This window comes from Muntiacus reevesi, chromosome 1 (assembly GCF_963930625.1).
Source record: "Muntiacus reevesi chromosome 1, mMunRee1.1, whole genome shotgun sequence".
In the NCBI taxonomy this organism is placed as follows: domain Eukaryota; kingdom Metazoa; phylum Chordata; class Mammalia; order Artiodactyla; family Cervidae; genus Muntiacus; species Muntiacus reevesi.
Genome location: NC_089249.1, coordinates 95,286,341 through 95,306,228, shown reverse-complemented (window position 1 = coordinate 95,306,228; position 19,888 = coordinate 95,286,341). Strand labels below are relative to the sequence as shown.

General features: G+C 49.8%; 1 protein-coding gene across 2 annotated transcripts in view; it reads left to right on the top strand.

Annotated features, from left to right (window-relative positions):
• The window catches only part of SLC6A17 (solute carrier family 6 member 17), a 52,625-nt gene that overhangs the window by 17,398 nt on the left and 15,339 nt on the right, over nt 1–19,888 (top strand). For both annotated transcript variants that reach the window (XM_065907202.1, XM_065907212.1), the window contains exons 3-6: nt 3,958–4,115; nt 5,774–5,900; nt 6,877–7,058; nt 8,699–8,809. In XM_065907202.1, coding sequence (XP_065763274.1) covers nt 3,958–4,115; nt 5,774–5,900; nt 6,877–7,058; nt 8,699–8,809 — 578 coding nt within the window. The remainder of the gene's footprint in view (nt 1–3,957; nt 4,116–5,773; nt 5,901–6,876; nt 7,059–8,698; nt 8,810–19,888) is intronic.

Here is a 19,888-nt window from a genome sequence, read left to right as displayed (position 1 = left end):
TCCCCTGGCACCTCTGAGGTAGGCTGGAATGTTCCAAAGGCAATTTGCTTTGAAACCAGGGGAAAATGAACCAAAAATTAGCCAAAAAAAAAAAAAAATACCCAGGGGACTTTGACAATTCCAAGCTCAGACCTCTGGTCCTGGGAAAGTGATGGAGCCAGCAAAGAACTTTCTTGTCCCTGGGTCCCTGTGCCCTGGGACTGCCACGCTCCAGCCTGAAGGTGTGGCCCCAGCTCTACAGGCTTTTTAGCCCTGTCCCTTCCCTCCCTGCCCCATGGATCTGCCCTGTGGGCTCCCACAGAGATGCAGCCCTATTCAGAGTCCCTCCCTCCCCTCTGGGATGCTCTCCCTGGTCCAGAAGGCAGAGCCTGGCTGGAGACTTCTCCTCCTTCACCGGTTCTGTTGAAGGGCAGGGAGTGAGAATGCCCACCTGACTTAAGGCCAGAAACCTCCATCTTTGCCGCCAGGGCACAATCTCTTCCCTCTGTACGCTCCTTGCTTTGAAGATCTTTATTTTTACTCACCCAATAAATAGCTGCCGATCAGAGCTTTCAGTCTGTGTGCCATGCCATGTGTTGTGCTTAGTCATTCAGTCGTGTCCAAATCTTTGCGACCCCATAGACTGTAGCCCACCAGGCTCCTCTGTCCATGGGGATTCTCCAGGCAAGAACACTGGAGTTGGGTTGCCCTGCCCTCCTCCAGGGGATCTTCCCAACCCAGGGATCGAACCAAGGTCTCCCACAGTGCAGGAGAATTCTTTACGGTCTGAGCCACAGGGGAAGCCCAAGAGTACTGCAGTGGGTAGCCTATCCCTTCTCCAGGGGATCTTCCTGATCCAAGAATCAAACCAGAGTCTCCTGCATTGCACACAGATTCTTTACCAACTGAGCTACCAGGAAAGCCCCTTTATGGCAATGGCTAGGCCCAAGTCACCGAGTTGATATAAGGCCTGCCCAAAGCAAAGATACAAAAAGAAGTGTTTGATTCCCTCAAGTGCTGTGAGATGTTAAAAGCTCAGAGTACCCAAAATGACTTCAGAGGGCGCGTTGCATTAGGGGCTCCGGCTGGCAGCCTCCAACTGTATCCTTCATGGCTGAGATAATCAGTCTGCCTGAGCATTCAGTGCTGAATCACAGAGTCCTTCTCCCTGCCACACATTCCACCACCCCCCTGCCCCCAGGGAGCATTCTTGCCAAAGTCTTTTAGTTCCCAGTGTCACCAGACCGTTGCCATGGCACTAGACATCACGAACAACCCCCAGAAGAAAAGCATTATCAGATCTCAGGACTCTGATACTCCCCATTCCATGCTCCTACCTTCATTTCCCATCCTTTCTAATTCCTGGAATCCCTCTTTATCTCTACCTTTAGCTCCTACATTTTACTGGTTTTTATAGTCATCTTAAACATTTTAGTCATCTTAAATGTGTTTTGGAAGGAGGCAGATTGTCACAGGAGATGGTTGGTCTGAGAGTCAAAACTCTGGTTTTGAGCCCTGAGTGATCCAGTGAGAATTGTTTAATTTTGAATGGAAACTCCAAAACTCTGCCTAGCTCCACCAGATGTTGACAGTTTCTTTATTCTTCATCCTCGCAGTTTGCTTGTTTTTCTCTTTATTTTTATGAGAAGTAGGCAAATGGTCATCAAGTACTTACTCTGGGTAAGTCATTTAATCCTCATGGAAGCCCTATGCAATAGATGTACAGTTGAAGCGTGTGAACTGGGCATTTTCTTAAGTAAAAAATGATCAAATATCAGCAGTTTCATGTGATTCTACCTAATATTTTCATCCTCTTTACATAGATAAGAAAACAGTGCCACAGAGGGATCAAGCAATTTGCCCAAAGTCACAGAGCCAGTAAGTGGTGGAACCAGGACTCAGGCCCAGAAGGTCTGACTTCAGGGTCTGGATCTCAACCCCCACTCAGCATGCATCTCAACAGGCTGAGATCAAAGTGGTCTTTCAAAGCCCACTTTGGGGTTTGCTATTAATAGGGAGACATGCTAGAGATCCAGGAAGCCTCAGAGATCCCTGAATCTAACTCTCTGTAGCCATGTTCTGCTAAATTTTATAACTCCCTGAACAGTGCTTCCAGCTGTTTAGACTGATGACCTGAGGCCCTGAAAGCCACTAAATAATCAAAGTTTACTTTGAATGCAGATGTGTCCCCAGTTGTATTTTCTAAGGTAGAGGAGGGTGCATGTCCAAATGATTTTAATAAGAGTTGATATGAAAAAGCACCTGTGATGAACCCAGGCAGAATCCTGCTCATCCAGCCTGTAGTCCCCTGAGCCCTGTTAGCTAGACCTCAGTGTATTGAAGAAACTTCCAGTCAGTCAGAGTCCTGGGGCCTGAGTGGTGGCTCGTGGGGGCCAAGTCTTTGCAGCAGGACCTGTCTTTGGACAGCAATTACCTGGAGACTCTCCTTAGTTCCTTGGGAAGAGGAGAAAAGCATCCACAGACGATTCTGTCCTGCTTCTCTGACCCTTGAGACCTGTCTCTCTGCACATCTTCCCCGAACGGCGGACTCATGGGTGAAATACAAAACCAGGGAGCCTGTGTCCCTGTGCTGTCCTTCAGATCACTCCTCTCCTCTTCCGTTTCCCAGAGCTGGAGACCACGAGACAGAGCTGGGTTAAAAGACAGAACCAGGGGTCCTTCAGGCCCCCCTCCTTTTATAACAGGATGCAGAGGCTCGTTAGTGACAAGTTAAATTGATGCGTTCATGTGACCATGTGCACGTGTGTGTTGCATGAATTAGGTGCTCTTATATAAGTTGCGGGGCGTTGCTCCCCGGGGCACCTTTTCTGACTAGCTCCGGTGGACCCACGCCCCTCCCTCAGCATGTATGTGCTCAGTTGATCGTGTGTGATGTGTGTGCACATGCTGACAGTGCTCAGGTGAACCCCAGGGTCCCCCCAGCTCTCCTGGGATACTGTCTGTGCCTTCTGAGGCCCAGATGGCCCCACTGCACACCCTGGTACAGAATAGCTAACGATGAGCTGTTGCCAAGTGCCGAGTCGTGGGCCCCAGAGGTGCCTGACTCCTGGGTTTATTACACATGTTGGGATGTTGCATTATGGGGAACAGAGCAGTGTGGCTGGGGGGTCTTCTGGAGGCTCCCAGCTTGCAGGGAATTGTCTGGGGATGTTGGGCACTGGAGACACCTTTAACAGACAGGCAGGGCTGTGCCAATAGCACCGCTTAGAGGACTGGGTTTTTGGCACAGCTCTCCACCGGGGTCAATTGTCTGTGTCCAGACATGGTTTTAATTCCTCTGCTAAATGCCCTGTCACTTGGAATCGAGATTGTGTCTGCAGTGAGACCTGGAACAGCAAGCTAAATTTATTGTCTGGAATCTTTAGCGAGATCCATTCTATCCTTTATGATCCTCCTGGCTATGCTTTCCTAAACTGCAAATTTCTCTTCCGTTCCTCCCAATTAGCTGTAGATTAATGGCGATGCTTGTCAGACCCTGTGTCCCTGGAGAGCTTCCAAGCTCTGCTTCCCTGGAGCTGTCCAGTCTGCTGTGTCAGCATCTGGTCCCCCAGACTTGGGGAGGACGGTGCCCCAGGGTCTGTGCCTCTGAGGGGCCAGTGACTGGGGGCTGCTCCTCTGTGGGGGGGAGCGGGTGTGAACAGGTGTCCACAGTATGCATAAGGAGGTAGGGATGTCTGCCTCTGAGTCCAGCCTTGTAGATATCAGGCGTTGACATCCATCTGGCTCCTCCCTTGGTGTTTTGCGTCAGTGGAGCCAAGGGGGAGAAGGAGGTCTGGGCAGCCAGTGTGCGGTAGGTTGCATGTGTAAGCCAGAGCGTTCCTGGAGGAGGAGCACAGGGCCTGGGGCAGTTTGAGGATGACTGGAGATGTGGCTGAGGCTGTAGGACCTGGCTGCCACGCCTCCCTGACCTGGCTGCCGTGCTCCAGACGCCCTCCCACGTCCCTCCCTCCTCCCCAGGTGCCTACCTGGTGCCCTACCTGGTGCTGCTGATCATCATTGGGATCCCGCTCTTCTTCCTGGAGCTGGCCGTGGGCCAGAGGATCCGCCGCGGCAGCATCGGCGTGTGGCACTACGTGTGCCCCCGCCTGGGCGGCATCGGCTTCTCCAGCTGCATAGTAAGTTGGGGGCCGGTGGCGGGCACAGGCCGGGAGGCAGAGGGGCTGCTCTGGGGCACAGGGCTTACAGCCCAGAGTCCTGGGAGGGGTGAAGGGCAGCGAGGGAGACCCTCATCCTGAGTACTGCATCCACCTGGTGTCTCAGGACCACATACTTCCTAAACTGGAAGTGGGCACCACTGCCTGAATGATGTAATATTTGGGATTATTACGAAGGAGGAAAGGCCTGGGACATCTCAGCCAGAGTTCTCTGGGGACACGTGAACCATCCCAGATACCTGCTCTGCTTACCAGCCCATCAGTACTCTGTGAGGGAGGCCCGTCCTTTCTCCTGGGTTAGAGGGTATTTGATTTGGGTAAGTGAGAAAAGGCAGCCTTGGGGTATGGTGTCTCCTTTCCAGTTTGCTGTGCGCATGAGCAGAGCTGAAGAAGGCCTCAGGGGCCTGTGGCTGACCCAAGAGGAGTGTGGCTTTGGAACAGTGGGAGATGGGGAGACCCCAATGGCCTGGATGGGGACGCTCCATGAGGGCTCCAGGCTGATCCATGGGGCTGCAGATGAGGCCCGGCTTAGCTCTCCAGGTGGGGAGACCGAGCCTCCCTTAAGAGCAAAGCCTGCAGGTGCTATGCTCACACCAGGGATAAAAACTGGAATCTGCCTCTGGAAGGATCTGTCTGGCCTGGCAACAGGGGCAGCCCAAACCTGCCTCAGGAAGAGACTGGGAGAGATCACCTCTGCACAGATTGACACGACCGAATACAGCACTGTCCGCTGGGGCTGGCCGTGTGTATGTGCATAAGTGTGAGTGGGGCTCCTCCTTGGACTGTAAGCATTCCAGTAAAGGCAGTGGGTATCTCTGCTACTGTATTCCCACACATGTAAGGTATGCTATAGGAGTGTCTGCTCATGCATACCAGGACTCAGACAAAATTGATGAAGCCAGGGTCTCTCAGCCCTCACACTGCCCAGTAGTGTCACATACATCAGATAGCCAGGCCCCTGGAGAGAGAGGGGGTCTCTGGCTATAGGCAGGGGTCTCTGCACCCCAAGTGGATGCAGAAAATCTCTACATGTAGAAGCATTGCTTTCAAAGGAAACCCCTTTGACTCTCAGTCAGAATCCATGTGCTTCTGTTTTAAATACAGTTCTGTCAAGGTTGGTTATCATGTTCCAAAAAATGAGAAGTCGTGTCTTTCTAGAAGCAGGCTTCTGACAGTACCAAAGAGAAAGCAGCATCCTGAGAGAAGGGAGGACATGGGGAGCCAATAAGAAGCATCTACAAAACCTCAATAAGCACAGCTGTCTGGGGCCGTTTACTGTGGCAGCGATAACTGGGCATGCCTCCATAGCCCCATAGGGCAGTTCTGCAATTATAATCCTGAGTCATCAGGAAATGATGGGGAAGTGCTTCAAGCATCTTAGAGGAATTTCAAACTGGAAAGGATTAACATTTTAAGACTTCGTTGCTTAAAGGAGAGAACTTTAATATCTGAAGCATTCCTTTGTGGATTCCCCGAATAACAGATGAGCGGAGGATTGGGAGCGGGCCCTCTGTGGCCGCCGGCCTGGCTCTCCTCTTCCTCTTTCGAGGCTGTGCGTGGGGGAGGGGAGGGGCGGAGCTGCCTGCAGCCTCTGTGATGCCCGTGGACCCCGTCTGCAGGTCTGCCTCTTTGTGGGCCTGTACTATAACGTGATCATCGGGTGGAGCGTCTTCTACTTCTTCAAGTCTTTCCAGTACCCACTGCCCTGGAGTGAGTGCCCTGTCTCCAGGAATGGGACCGTGGCAGGCAAGTATGGTTCTTCTGAGGAACCCACCTGGGGATGCCAGCTAGCTCTGTCCCAGGAAGGAATCCACAGAGCCTAAGAGGGGAGGCTTAGGCTGTTGATGCTACTTTCTCCATTCATCCCACTCGCTCCTTCCCCCACTGTGTCCACAAATCCATTTTCTACATCTGAGTCTCCATTCCTTCCCTGCAGATTTTGGGATTTTGTTGACTTGCTGTGCCACCTTGGATAAGCCACCTACCCTCTCTGATCCTCATCTTTCCCACTTTCTTTTTCTTTTGGCCGTGCAGCATGTGGGATCTGTTTCCCCACCCAGGGATTGAACCCTTCCCCCCTGCATTGGAAGCATGGAATCTTGACCATTAGACCACCATGGAAGTCCCCTCATGTCCCCTTATGATGATCTCTTGCCAGCCTGTCCCACAGAGTTCTTATAGGGGTTGAATGAAATAGTGAGTGTAGGAATAACTCTGGAAATTGTGAGTTTTGTTTAGTTATTATTAACTACCCCGTGTTACTCTAACACTGTTCTGTCTGGAAACAATCTATATTTACATGCCAGTCCTATAAAGGGCTGGGTGATTTACGCCACCTCATAAATGGGTAAACTGAGGCTCAGAAACAACTTTCCCATGGTCACACCACTGATTTCGCTAAGGATCTAGGATGAGAACCCAGGTGTCTGGCTCCTAGGTCAGGACCTTTCCCAAGGAACTTGAGGCCAGTTCTGCCTAATCCTTCCTGCTCTCCATTGATGGACATGGGCAGGGGGACGGCATGAGTGGGAGTTCAGTTAGATCAGTGTGTCCTAAAGCCTCCCAGGCCCCTCAGGAGCCCAGGAGTCCTCAGGATCTGCCAGATCCTGGCTAGCCCAGAACAATACAATCCCTTCCTGCTACTATGCTCAGCTGCGCTGGATTGGGGTCCAGCCGAGGAGGTGGTCCCACAGGCCCCTTGTGGCCTTTGCTGCCATTTCAGTGGTGGAGGCAGAGTGTGAGAAGAGCTCAGCCACTACCTACTTCTGGTACCGAGAGGCCTTGGACATCTCCAACTCCATCTCGGAGAGCGGGGGCCTCAACTGGAAGATGACTCTCTGCCTCCTCGTGGCCTGGAGCATCGTGGGCATGGCTGTCGTCAAGGGCATCCAGTCCTCGGGGAAGGTGAGTGGCCAGGGGGCCAGGGCACCCACACTTACTCGGGGAGAGGGTGCTGCAAAAAGTGTGGAATGCAGGGGCGGAGAACTCTGGGTCACCCGTGAAAGGTCCGAGATGGGAGTGTCACTGCTGTAGTATTGGTCCCTGTGGCCAGCCCACCACGTGGGTTTGTGGAAGATCATTGCCATGACCCCAGCTGCCTTCATGCTCAGATAACTCAGGACTGCTCTGCAAACTTTAAGGAAAAAAAAAAAAAAAACAGGAGTATTGAACTAGAATGTTTGGCTAGACCCTTGCCCCTCAGCTTCCCTAGCAAAAATCGTAGAAAAGCCTACTCAACAATTTTTGGTGAAAACTAACAGTTCACTGTATATCTAACTAATGGGCTCTGTGAATAGGTGGGTACCCTGAGTGAAGGGGACTTTGAGAGCCTCTGAGGATGCAGACCAGTATAACCCCACACACCTTCTCCCAGCAGGTCATTTTCCCTTCAAATAAGGACCCTTTCTTATTTGTCATGTATCAATATTCATGGACTTCCAGGGCTGGAAAAGATGTTAGAAATCCTATAGCTCAACCTACCCATTTTACAAATGAGGAAACTAAGGCTTGGAAAAGGGAAAAAAATCTCACCCATGATCAGACAGCCAGCTAGTCAGCCCCAGGGCTCAAATTAGAACCTTGTTTGTCTAAGGCTTCAGGTTCTTCGATGGATATGATGAGCAGGGAAGCTAAGCCCTGGAAAGGTAATGTTATCTCAGCCACCGCCTCTTTTCTCTCCAAAGGCCAGACTAGTAGCTAGCACTTCATGTCACTGATCACACACTGCCACATTTATGAGTGCCTTTGGACCACAGCAACCTTTGGAGTTAGGAATCATTATACCCATTTTATAGATGAAGAAATGGAGGCACCCCAAGGTTAAATAAATAACTCAAGGTGACATGGTTGGAAAATGGTAGAACTGGGATCAGAACTCAGGTGGTCTAACTCTGGAGATGCGTTCTTTTAACCTTTACACCATCCTCCCCAAACAGCCCTCTTGGTTTGTTTCAGCACAGTAAACTTTTTGTAAGCATCTCCTCTGTGGGTGGCTCTGTGCCAGGCACATGGGGATATAGAAATGTTCAAGAAATGCATGTGCTAGAAAATAACATGTACTTTATAATCACAAGAGGCAGGACCTTCTTCTGATGCTTTTGTTTGGGAGCCGTGCCTGTCCCCTCCTGGATGCTTTCTGTCAGAGGAGCTCCAAGGACAGGGGAGATCCTTAGGGAGTCCCCTGGAGTCAGGGACAGAAAAGCTGGCATGAAGACATTAAAAAAATGAAGAGGGAAGAGCAAAGGGTTCCTCACCCCAGTGGCAGCCCTTGGGGGTGGGCAGGCTGCGGGCCCAGCCCCCCCAACCCTTGAAAGGAAAAACAAGCCTCAGGCACAGCCACGCTGACTCCAGCCTGTCTGTGTGCCTGCTTCTGCCGTGGCTCAGCGCCAGACATGCAGTGGGTTTGGCAGCATGCCCGGGGGGTCCTGGGGCTCTGCTTTCTACCGCCATCAGAGGCGGCTCGTGCACCCCAGCTGGGAGCAGGGAGGGGGGTGCCAGCTGCAGGAGGGGCTGGGCCCCACAGTGGGTCCCTGTTCTCTCTGCAGGTGATGTACTTCAGCTCCCTCTTCCCCTACGTGGTGCTGGCCTGCTTCCTGGTCCGGGGCCTGCTGCTGCGGGGTGCCATCGACGGCATCCTACACATGTTCACTCCCAAGGTAAGGGTCGCAGGCTCCTGGGGAACATGGACCACTCTGCTGGGCCTCCTCTGTTCCGTGCAGTGTAACACTCGCTGTGGGCCCGCTGGGTGGCGGGCTCTCTGTCGGTTGCTGCACGGAGGCACCAGGGAAGGGAGCATGGGCCCGGCATGCACGGCTCCAAGGAGAGAGATGGCCCATCAATATGGGTGAAATCTGAAGCTTCAGGGAGGAGGTGATGTCTGAAACAGCCTCGGGGAGCAGATAGGATTTCAGTGGAACTATATGCACGAGTGTGGAAAGACACTGGACATGCTTAAGGCCAGAGGGGAAAGTCAGATTTGGCCGGACTGTGGGGGTGAGGGTGAGGGTTCATTGAGTGAACCTGTGACAGTAGGAACCAAGAAGATGCCTAAGAGAAGAAAGCTCCCTGGGAATCCCAGCTTGTACTCAAATCAGGGGAATGGGGTTACTATTTTATTAAAGGTAAAAGACCGCGTGAATCATGATTTTACCCTTACTGAAGCCAGCCACGTCTCTCTCATTTATTCCTCCCGGTAGCCCAGTGAGGGAAGAGCAGGATCGTGGTGCATGGCTCGCAGGGCTGCCTCAGGGGCATAAGTGTTCTGCAGGTGGACACCCAGTTTCCTAAGCCTGGTCTCTGCCCACCAGGTGGCCCTGTCTCTCTGTTGCTCTTCAGACCACTAGGCACAGCTGGCATGCACCGGTCCACTGAGGAATAAGAGAATTTCAAATGCAGATTGGCATGCCCTTCAAGGGCATGAAGTATATTGGTTGCCCTGGTAGGCAGGCTAGAAAGTTCAGTTCCAAATGCCAGCTGATCAGTAGCAATATCAGGGGCCTGGTGAAGCTTCAGTCTGGCCTGGGAGGGCTCTGGCCCTGTGTCTGCAGACCGGACCGAGTCCAGTCCTGTGCCTTGACTTTGTCCCGTAATAGTCCTGTCTCACACATGTGTTTGGGTAAACACACACACACTAATGATTACACAGGCGGTCTGTACAAATGACAGGGAGAAGAACTCAGATCTATTGGAGTTTGAAAACCCCATTCCCTCCCAGTTCTCCTGCTCTGCAGCTCCAAACGCTGATGTTTGGGGGTGGGTGACAAGGTGCAGGACGCACACCCTCCATATTCATCAGACAGGAATGACTGGCCCTCGGCATTCTTGGATGTAACATCTGAGATTTCTGTGTGAACGAGCACAGAGGTCTGCTCTATGAAGCGCTTAGTGAATCTCCTGAGGCGTGAGTGTGACTCTGGAGCCACCTGGCTGGGGTATGTTATTGTGAACATGTGATGTCTGACAAGGAAGAGAAAAATGCAAACCTGGGTTCTTAGGGGGAAAAACAGCCATGAGAAGAAAGTCAGTGGTTTTTATGAATGAATTCAACTATATTTCTAGAATTGTGATCAGTCTACTGTGTTCACTTGAGACTTTCCGTTATACTTTGTTGAATTTTATGAGAAAATTATATACTCTGAAGACGATCATAAACGTGGAGATTCACACAGGTCTAATGGGCCCCTGGGTGGTGGTAGGAGAGCCTGGGACTTAACTCCAAAAGCCAGTGGAACCGATTCATAAGATTAGCTACCAGGCCCAAATACATACAATACTCTTCCCTTCTGATTCACTGATTTAGCACTCTTTAAAACATCTTTTTAAGTGAAACATCTCAGACATATAAACACACATTTAATAATATAATAAACATTCTTAAATGAAACATTACAGATGCCATAACAGTGCCCCTGGAGAAGGAAATAGCAGCCCACTCCAGTATTCTTGCCTGGGAAGCCCCCTGGTGGGCAGCTGTCCATGGGATTGCAAAAGTGTCAGTCACAACTTAGCAACTACACAGCCACAATAGCAAGTATCCACTCTCTTCCCATTCACTTTCCTCTCCCTAAAATAACCACTATCTTGAATTTGGGGTTTAGTCTACTAATTCATTTTTAAAATTTTGTAATATATATGTGTGTATCCTTAAACAAAATATAACATATGTGCATACTTTAAATTTTTATATAAAATGCATTACATACAACCTTCTGCAGCTTGCTTTTATTTTTGCAAAATACTCTTTTTTGAGATTTTTAGCTATATTGATACATGTAACTTCATTACATGTATCCATTTTCATATTGTATTCCACTGTAATGAATTTACTCATTACATGACCAGTTGATGGTCATTTAAGTTGTTTTCAATTCTCACCATTGCTACTAATGCTACTAAACATATGACACAGATGTTCATGAGTACACGTTTCTCTAGGGTGTATATGTTTTGCAATAGAATTGATGTCTCAGAGGGTATGCGTGCCTTCAGTTTTACTAGATGTTGGCTGAATTGCTGTCCAAAGTGATTGCATCTATTATCACTCCCACCAGTTGTATATGGGAGTCCCAGTTGCTCCACATTTGTTACACTGCAATTTTGGCCAATTGCAGTGTACATCTGAGTTTTGCCAATCAGACGGATGCAAAAAGTTGATGTGCACTTTGAATACTAGGAGTGCTCCTTTCCCACAGCTTTTCTGGGATATTCAGAGAACAGTGTGGTCCCACTTTAGCTTTTGTAGAGGCCCAGAGTCTTCATGTGGTGAAGCTTAAATAAAATCTGAAAGGCTCTAGAGGAACCAGGTCAAGAACCAGCAGGTGTTGGACCTGGTCCATCTAGCTCTTGTGAGTTTCAAGTATGCACAGAACCTGGGGGGGGAGGGTGCATCTAGAGACCTTGAGCAGGAAGCTCCTACCTTTGACACTGGAGGGATGAATTGAGCAGGGAAGGGGAGGCTTGAGGGCCTCAGAGGTCAAAGGATCAAGGATCTCCTTCAAAGTCTGTGCCATCATTGTTTTAGGCAAGTGGGGCTCAATGGTGATAGCTGGGGTGAAGTTCCTATTTATTACAAAACTTTCCAACCATCTGCAAAAAATGTGGACCCATGCTCAGACACAAATATCTGTCTGTACATGGCAAACTGCTGTTGCACATCTGGGACCGTTTCAGCATGGGCCTGGTGAGATATGGGGAACTGGAAGGCATTTCAAGTCCTTGCTCTAGCAGAGTGCTATAGAGTGCCAGGGTGGCTGCACACAGCTGCCCCGTCTGTGCACTGCTTCATGCAGATCAACCACAGTGTAAATGACATCATCAAGGGTTATGCCATCTGGCAGTGGTGGGTGAGTCCAAGATTTCTGGCCAGGGCATCTCAGAATCAACCTTAACAAAGCATAGGCCCTCCATGGGTGTACTGAATAATCAGGAGGATGCCCCCTCCTATACAGTCTTCCAACATCAGAAATAATCCAAGCTAGAGGACCTGGACTTTCAGTCCACGTTTTCAAGCTGTTACTGGGTGTGATGAATGCAGCGTGGCCAGGATACCATGATGAGCCACTAGCACTTTTGATGGAACAGTCCCTCATGTTAGTGGCTAATGAACTTCTTGAACTCTTTGGGCTGCTTCTCTCCATCCAGTTAAAAACCCAAGTCAGTATGGGGTACCATACATTAAATGATGTGAGTTGCCCAATATACAATGGATTAGAATAGATTATCTAACCACCAAAACCTCCAGGGAATGTTTATCAAAATTACAACTGTTCTCTGAAATCTTGTTATGTTCTGGGCACTGTTGTGGATCCTGCGATTCAGCAGTGAACAAGGCAGATAAACTTTCTGGTCCTAAAGGAGCTTATATTTTAGTGAAGGGAGATAGCTAATACAAGATAAAAGAGTTGTTTGGTGATGTTGCTAAGGAGAAAAAGCAAAAGCAGAGAAAGAAAGATTCGGGGCACTGGGGAGAGGGCTGCATAGCTAGTGAGCTCAAGGAAGGCCTCCCTGAGAAAGTGACATTTGAGTGAAGACCTGTTAGAGGTGAGGGAGTGGAGCATGTGGATATTTGGAAGGAGCACATTCCATTCCAAGATAAAACAATAAATGAAAAGCCCTTGAGATTGGACAAGTCTGGCATTCTCAAGGAGGCTGTTGTGGCTGAAGTGGGAGGGGAGAGAGATAGGACCTGCCGTCAAGGGGGCAATGAGGATCCAGGCCAGGTGAGGACTCTGCTGTTTACTCAGGGTGTCATGAGGCCTGTTGGAAAGATCTGAGCAGAGTAGTGACATGATCTGACTTCCATCTTCCTAGAGTCACTCTGGTTGCCATAGACGTCTGAGGGGGCAAGGGTAAAATAGGAAGACCTGCTAGAAGGCTCCATCCAGGTGCCAGAATTCATCCAGATGGGAGGTGACTATGGAGGGAGCCCAGGTGACATCAATGGAAGTGATGAGAAGTAGTCAGATTGAGGATATATTTAGAAAGTAGAGTCGTCAGTATTTGCTGCTGGATTGGATGTGAGGTGTGAGAGAGAGGGACGACAAGGAAAACTGCAAAGCCTTTTGCCTGACCAACTAGAAGGCGGGGGTTGACATTTATAGATATGCAGGAAGATGGTGGGGAGAGCAGGTTTGATGCTCTGAGAGTACTTTTGGAACCTGGCAGAAATATAAATTTGGGAGTTAGAGAATTTAAAGTTGTGACTGGTTTTAGTCACTTGGAGAACCAGCATAGAGAAAAGGACTGGACACTGAACAGTGGGGTCCCAGCTTGTAGAGGTTGGAGGAGAGATAGTCAATGAGGCAGGCGGAGAAGAGAGGGAGATAGAGACACAGAGAGAGAGGGAAATGGAGAGAATTCCATCCAAGTGGAGAAAGTGCTTTAAGAAGGAGGGTCAAGTGCAAAGCTGCTGAAAGGTCAGATGATGAGGACTGAGAAATGGCCAAGGCACTTGGCAGCAGCTGGATCACTGGTGCTTTAAGAGCTGTTTTGTTGGCGTGTTGGGGGCAAAGTCTACTAGCAGTGGGTTCAAGGGAAAATAGGAGGGCAGGAACTGGAGACAAGTAATAAAGACCACTTATTTTCAGGAGTTTTGCTGTAAGGGGAGCAGAGGAATGGAAAATGCGGTGGTAACCAGAAGAGAACTGTGAGATCAAAGGTGTTATTTCAGAATGTTATGAATTCTGATGATAAAAATAACCCCTCATATATTACTAGTGAGAATGTAAAATAGTGTAGCCGCTTTGGAAAACAGTCTGGCAGTTCCTCAGAAGGTTAGACAGAGTTAGCATGTGACCCAAGCAATTCCACTCCTAGGCACATATCCAAGAGAACTGAAAACATATGTTCAAAAACTTGTGCACAAGTGTTCCTAGCAGCATTATTCATAATAGCCAGAAGTAGACACAACCCAAATGCCCATCAACTGATGAATGGAAAAATAAAAGGTAGTATATTCATACAATGGAATATTGGCTGGCCATACAAAGAAGTGAAGTACGTGCCACAGCATGGATGATTTCATCCTTGAAGACATTATGCTGAGGGAAAGAAGCCAGTCACAAAAGACCACTTATTATGTGAATCTGTTTGTATAAAATGTCCAGAATAGGGGACTCTGTAGAGACTGAAAACAGACAATCGGTCGCTTAGGACTGGGCTTCTGGGAGGTTGGAGGGCAAATAGAGAGCAGTGGTTAATGCATATGGGCGTTCTTTTCGGAGTGATGATGTTCTAAAATTGATTGTGGGAATGGTTGTGCAGTCCTGTGATATACTAAAGACCATTGTATTGTATACTTTTTTGAATATTAAAAAAGGGAAATTGATGCTATGGGAGAGGAGGGAACAAAGTCCTTGAATAAGCAGGAGAGATGGGACCCAGCGCCCAGGTGGAGGGGTTGGTCTTAGCTCAGAGCAGACATTGTCCCCCAGAAGCAGGAGCGACGGGCCGGCCAGCCAGCCTAAGGCACCGATGCTGTCAGCTGAGAAGCGCTGGCCAGAAGCTTCTCAGTGTGGGAACTCTCTTCTCATTGGGTCGTTTTTCGATGTGAAGTGGGCAGCAAGGTCATCAGCTGAGAGTAGAGATGGTGGGGGGCCATGGGGTTGCAGGCCTAAGGAGGGGTGAGTGTGACGTGATTGCACACGAGATGGGCAGTGTGCTCACGCAGGGTGGGTGGGGGACGATGGAGGTTAAGGGTCGAGCGTCACGGTGAAGATAGCAAGTGTGCTTCCAGTTCCATGGTGGACAGCTATTCACATTTTACCAGCTCTGAAGGCAGGCTGCTCCTACAGTGAAGTAGTTAAACCAATCATGTTTTCCAGCAGACAGTATTTACTATGTGAGGCATCTTATGTATATTAACTCATTTAAATTCATAATGATTCTAGAAGTTTTATTTTTGCCTTGTCACACAGCATGTGGGATCTGAGTTCCCTGACCAGGCATCAACCCCACTACCTGCACTGCCAGTGCAGAGTTTTAACCACTGGACCCAAAGTATTATTGTTATCCCTGTTTCCCAGCTGGGGAAACTGAAGCACAGAGAAGTTAAATAGTCAGTCCAAGGTCCCGTGTGTCAGGGCCCAAGGTTTACATTGTGTCCAGCACTACTGCCTGGGGACAGCCCAGAGTAGAGGGAGGCTGGACATCACCCGGGTCAGGAGCTTACCAGGGTGACAATGGAGAGATGGCTGGGCAGGTGAGACTGTGAGGAAGGAGTACGAAAAGGATGGACATTGACTAAGCCAGTGATGAAGGGAAGTTAGGATCCAAACAGGGTGACGGGCAATGAAATGGAGGGAGGCCAAAGGGCTGGAGTTCCCAGCAAGGCTGAAGAATGTTGTAGAGTTTAGATACTAGAGGTGAGCTAAAAAGCTGGGTGCTTTGGAAGATGGGATCCTTAAAATTAAGGTTTACTTGGAGCACAGCTGCTAGTCATGACAAAGGCCATGGTGTGACTATAGAAGTGGGGGGAAGGACAAGAGTGGGGGAAAGTTGCGGGAAAATGGGATGCCAGAGGATGGTTATGTTCCAGATCTCAGGTGAGTCCCTCTGATGGACTACCAAGTTAGGGTTCTTGGCTTCCCTCAGGAAGAATTCAAGAATGAGCCATGAATGAATAAGTGAAAGCAGGTTTATTAAGTTACACAAAGGTAGAATGCAGTCTGTGTCAGAGGCAAGAGCAGTCCCAGGGAATGGAAAGTTCAAGTGGCCCCCAAATATGGGGTGGTTAGTTTTTATGGGCTGGGTAATCTCATAGGCAACTATTTTGGGGAAGAGGGTGGGGATTTTGAGAAATGAGGTCATTACCCACTTTTGGTCTTTCGTGCTGTCTGGGAACTGTCCTGGTGTCTGTGGGTATATGTCATGTAGCTAATATATTACAGTGAGCATATAAGGAGGTTCAAGGTCCGCTGAAAGTGGAATCTCCGGCCGTCTTGGGCCTAACTGGCTCTAACCAGTTTTTGTTGTATCCTCCACAGCTCTGTCATTCTCTTAATGGTTGTGCCTGCCCCCTTCCCTCCTGTCTCAGAAGGGAGGAAGGAAAGGGACCCAGGGGCAGGTTGTTGGAGGAGACATTGATGGAGATACGGAACTCACTCAGATGACGGCTGCGGTAGTGTTGGGAGGAGAGGCAGCGTGCAGGGGGATGTGGGGGAGTGGACAGGAGAGCGGGCAGCACCCTGTCCACCCAGGCCCAGGGGTCCCAAAGGTGCGAGAAAACAGCCTTCACCTGAGAGGCTGCCGGGGCCACCTCGGCCTTAGGGTCATGTGCTCAGCCCTTCCCTGCCCATCAGGCTCCCCTGGGAGCTGTAAGAACCGGGCAGAGCTACCAGTGCTCAGGCCCACCCTGGCTAACCAGAATCCAGCAAGCAGACTCGTTGCTCAGGATTGCTGGGGGTGGAGTCCAGATGGAAGCAGATTGTCAGGGCTCCCCAGATGATTCTGCTGTGCAGCCAGGATGGTGAGCTGCTGAGTCACAGCAAGAAGGTGAAGAGAACGTCCAGAGATGGGTTGCCGCAGTGGGGGACTGTGCTGATGACAGGTAGGGTGCAGGCAGTTGGAGGTGGGCATGGAGGCTCTGGTCAGAGCAGGCTCAGACCTGGCCACCCCGGGGTTGAAGTCTCTGTGAAGAATGACCCAGGAGTCATGGGCATCTTGCAGCAGCCGAGCTAACCTGGGCCCTGGGACCAAGGACCAGGCCTGGTGGTTTCTCAGTCTGACTGTGGGGATGAGGGCGTGAGCGGGCAGGGGTAGAGGGGGCAGCTTGTCAGGAGCCCTGGAACCCTGTGGATTCCCAACTCTGCAGGATGGGAGAGTGTTGAAATTGGGGGTGACATCTCCAGTGGACAGTAGGGAAAATATGGGGAGAAAAACAATTAAATATACATGTGTGTGGTGTGTGTGTATAATATTTATGGTGATGGTAATGTAGTTGCTAAGTTGTGTCTGACTCTTTGGGACTGTAACCCGCCAGGCTCCTCTGTCCATGGGATTTTCCAGGCAAGAATACTATAGTGGGTTGCCATTTCCTTGGGGATCTTCCCAACCCAGGGATTGAACCTGAGTCTCCTGCATTGCAGGTGGATTCTTTACTGCTCACCCACCAGGGAAGTCCCGTAATAGTTGGACAAAAGTTCATTTGGCTTTTTCCATAACATCTTTATCAAAAAAACCTGAATGAACTTTTTGGCCAGCTCAATATATGTCATTGATATACACATGAAATATCACTGGAAGGGTAGGCAAGAGACTGGTACCGTGGTTACACTTAGGGAAGAGGAATTAGGTGTCTGGAATACAGGGATGAATACCCTTTAGTGCCTTTTCAGTTTCAAACCACGTAACCCCTTTACCTATTAATCAGTCGTGACAGAAGCCACACCAGTTTTTCAGGGCTGTGGCCCAGCTCAACCTGAGCCAGGCAGGAGCTTCAGGCATCTGCTTTGTGGCCTCTGGACGAGACGAGTGAACGGTTCTGCCTGATGAGGATGGGCTGCAGGGTCAAGGGTGTATGGTAACCCCTAGAAAAGAGAAGTGGGTCCCCTGCAAAGGCCCAGGCATAGCAGTTCATGGAGGAACTCTGTGATCCCCACAATTAGAGTCAGGCTTCTGAGCAGGATGGTAAGGCAGCCTTGCTCCCAGGGGTAGGCTTTGGAGTCGGACTGTCTGGTTCCAAGCCCAGCTTATCACTAGTTCCTTGTCCCCTTGGGGCCTCAGTTTCCTCAGCTGCTAGATAGGGGGATCCATGGCAGTTTGCTCACAGCAGCACCAGGAGAGCTTGTAGGACTGTCCCGGGGTGCAGAGACGGTGTGGTGAGCGTTAGCTAGTATTTCTTCTCGTCCATCGTGAAGGTGACACTGTTCTTGGGCAGCGGGAACCCAGTGCCTCAGTGCCATCTGGTGTCTGTGGGCCCATCTGTGCTGAAGCAAGGGCACGCACTTCTCTCTTGCACCAGTCCAGGCGAGGGCTCATCAGCTGCTTGTCGATTCAAAAAGCATCTTCATGCCGCTGAGTCAAAAGCCATGGAGCACCTTGCTCCCTGCACCAGGAGGTGACTCAGCTGTGTGCCTAGTAAACAGCAGGAAGTTGCCGCTCTGTTTCAGGGAGGGCCCCCAGAGGCAGGTTCGAGCCTTGATTTCAGTAAGGAAAGCCCTTTTCCCACCTCTCCTCTTGCAGTCACGTCCTGACGTCTGGAAAGGACACTGGGCTTTCTGAGCTCTGGCTGTGAGCTCATCTTCCGAACAGTATGATCAGGACCTTGTTGAAAACAGGCATCATGATCCCTAAAATCCTGAAAGAGCACCTTTAAATTCAAGGAACACAGGCATTCAATGGTGAAGGTACCTGTTTATCCCCAGATGAGCACTGGGCATCTGGCCATCTCCACTGGCAAGAGTGCCCCTCCATGCTGCAGGCTGGAAGCAGGGATGCCCAGGGACCACTCATACAGAGGCCAAGCTTTGGCTGTCTCGGCTGCTTTCCTGGGGGGCTTATTAATGTCAGATTTGGATCCACTACTGTACTTCAGAGTAATCTAGAGGTGGGAGGGGGAGGGGGGAGGGTTGGGATACAGAGGAAGCCAGAGTGGACATGTGTTGATAATCGCTGAAGCTGGGCGATAGGTACATAGCAGTTCATGACACTATCCTTTCCACTTTTGTGCATTATATAATCAATGTCTCATAGTTTTTAAAAATGGAATAAGAACAGCAAATAGATACAATCTTAATATACAAACAAACACAAACCAGTTTTTGTTTCTATCCAAAATCCTTGCATGCAAGATAGTCCTACCTCGTGTGTGTGCATGCTGTCACGTCTGACTCTTTGCGACCTGATAGACTGCACCCTGCTGTGCTCCTCTGTCCATTGGGTTTTCCAGGCAAGAATACTGGAGTGGGTTGCCATTTCCTACTCCAGGGCATCTTCCCGACCCAGGGATCAAACTCACATCTCTTGTGTCTCCTGCATTGGCAGACAGTTTCTTTATACCTCCTCCGAGAAATCCTACACACCATAGAGCCAGCTCTGTTGGTAGTTTGGGATGATGGTGTCCTCCCCTAGGTGGCTGCCTCCCTTTTTGAGATTTGGCCCTGATGGTGGCCTAGGAATTTTTCCACATCTTAGTTTTAGGCTTAGGGGATGATGAAAATCCTAATGATGATGTGTATTTAGGTCTCACACATGGCCCAGACCTTTTTGTAAAAACTTTAGTAATGACTGTTGTTCAGTTGCTAAATCTTGTCCATCTCTTTGCGACCCCATGGACTGTAGCCCTTCAGGCTCCTCTGTCCATAGGAATCTCCAGGCAAGAATACTGGAGTGGGTTGCCCTTTCCTCCTCCAGGGGATCTTCCCAACCCAGGAATCAAACCCGAGTCTCCTGAGTTGGCAGGCAGATTCTTAACTACTGGGCCACCAGGGAAGCCTAGTAATGACTGACCTAGATCAAAAAGGAAAGAATTACTTTAGAAAGAGAGAGGGAGAAAAGAGAATGAAAGGAAGCCAGCTTGGAAATAGCCTTATTTTATAAAGTAGAAATTTAAATCCTAAGGATCTTCTTGTCCTAGAAGACTGGATCTTAGCACCAAAGGGCTGGCACTTCATAGCCCCTGATCTGGTCCTTCCTGCTCAGCTTACCTCCAGGACACAGGTCAGCCTCTGTCTGTCTCTTTCTTGCCCTCCATCCACTTTTCCCTTCTCTCCCGTGTGCCAGGCACTGCTCACACAAAG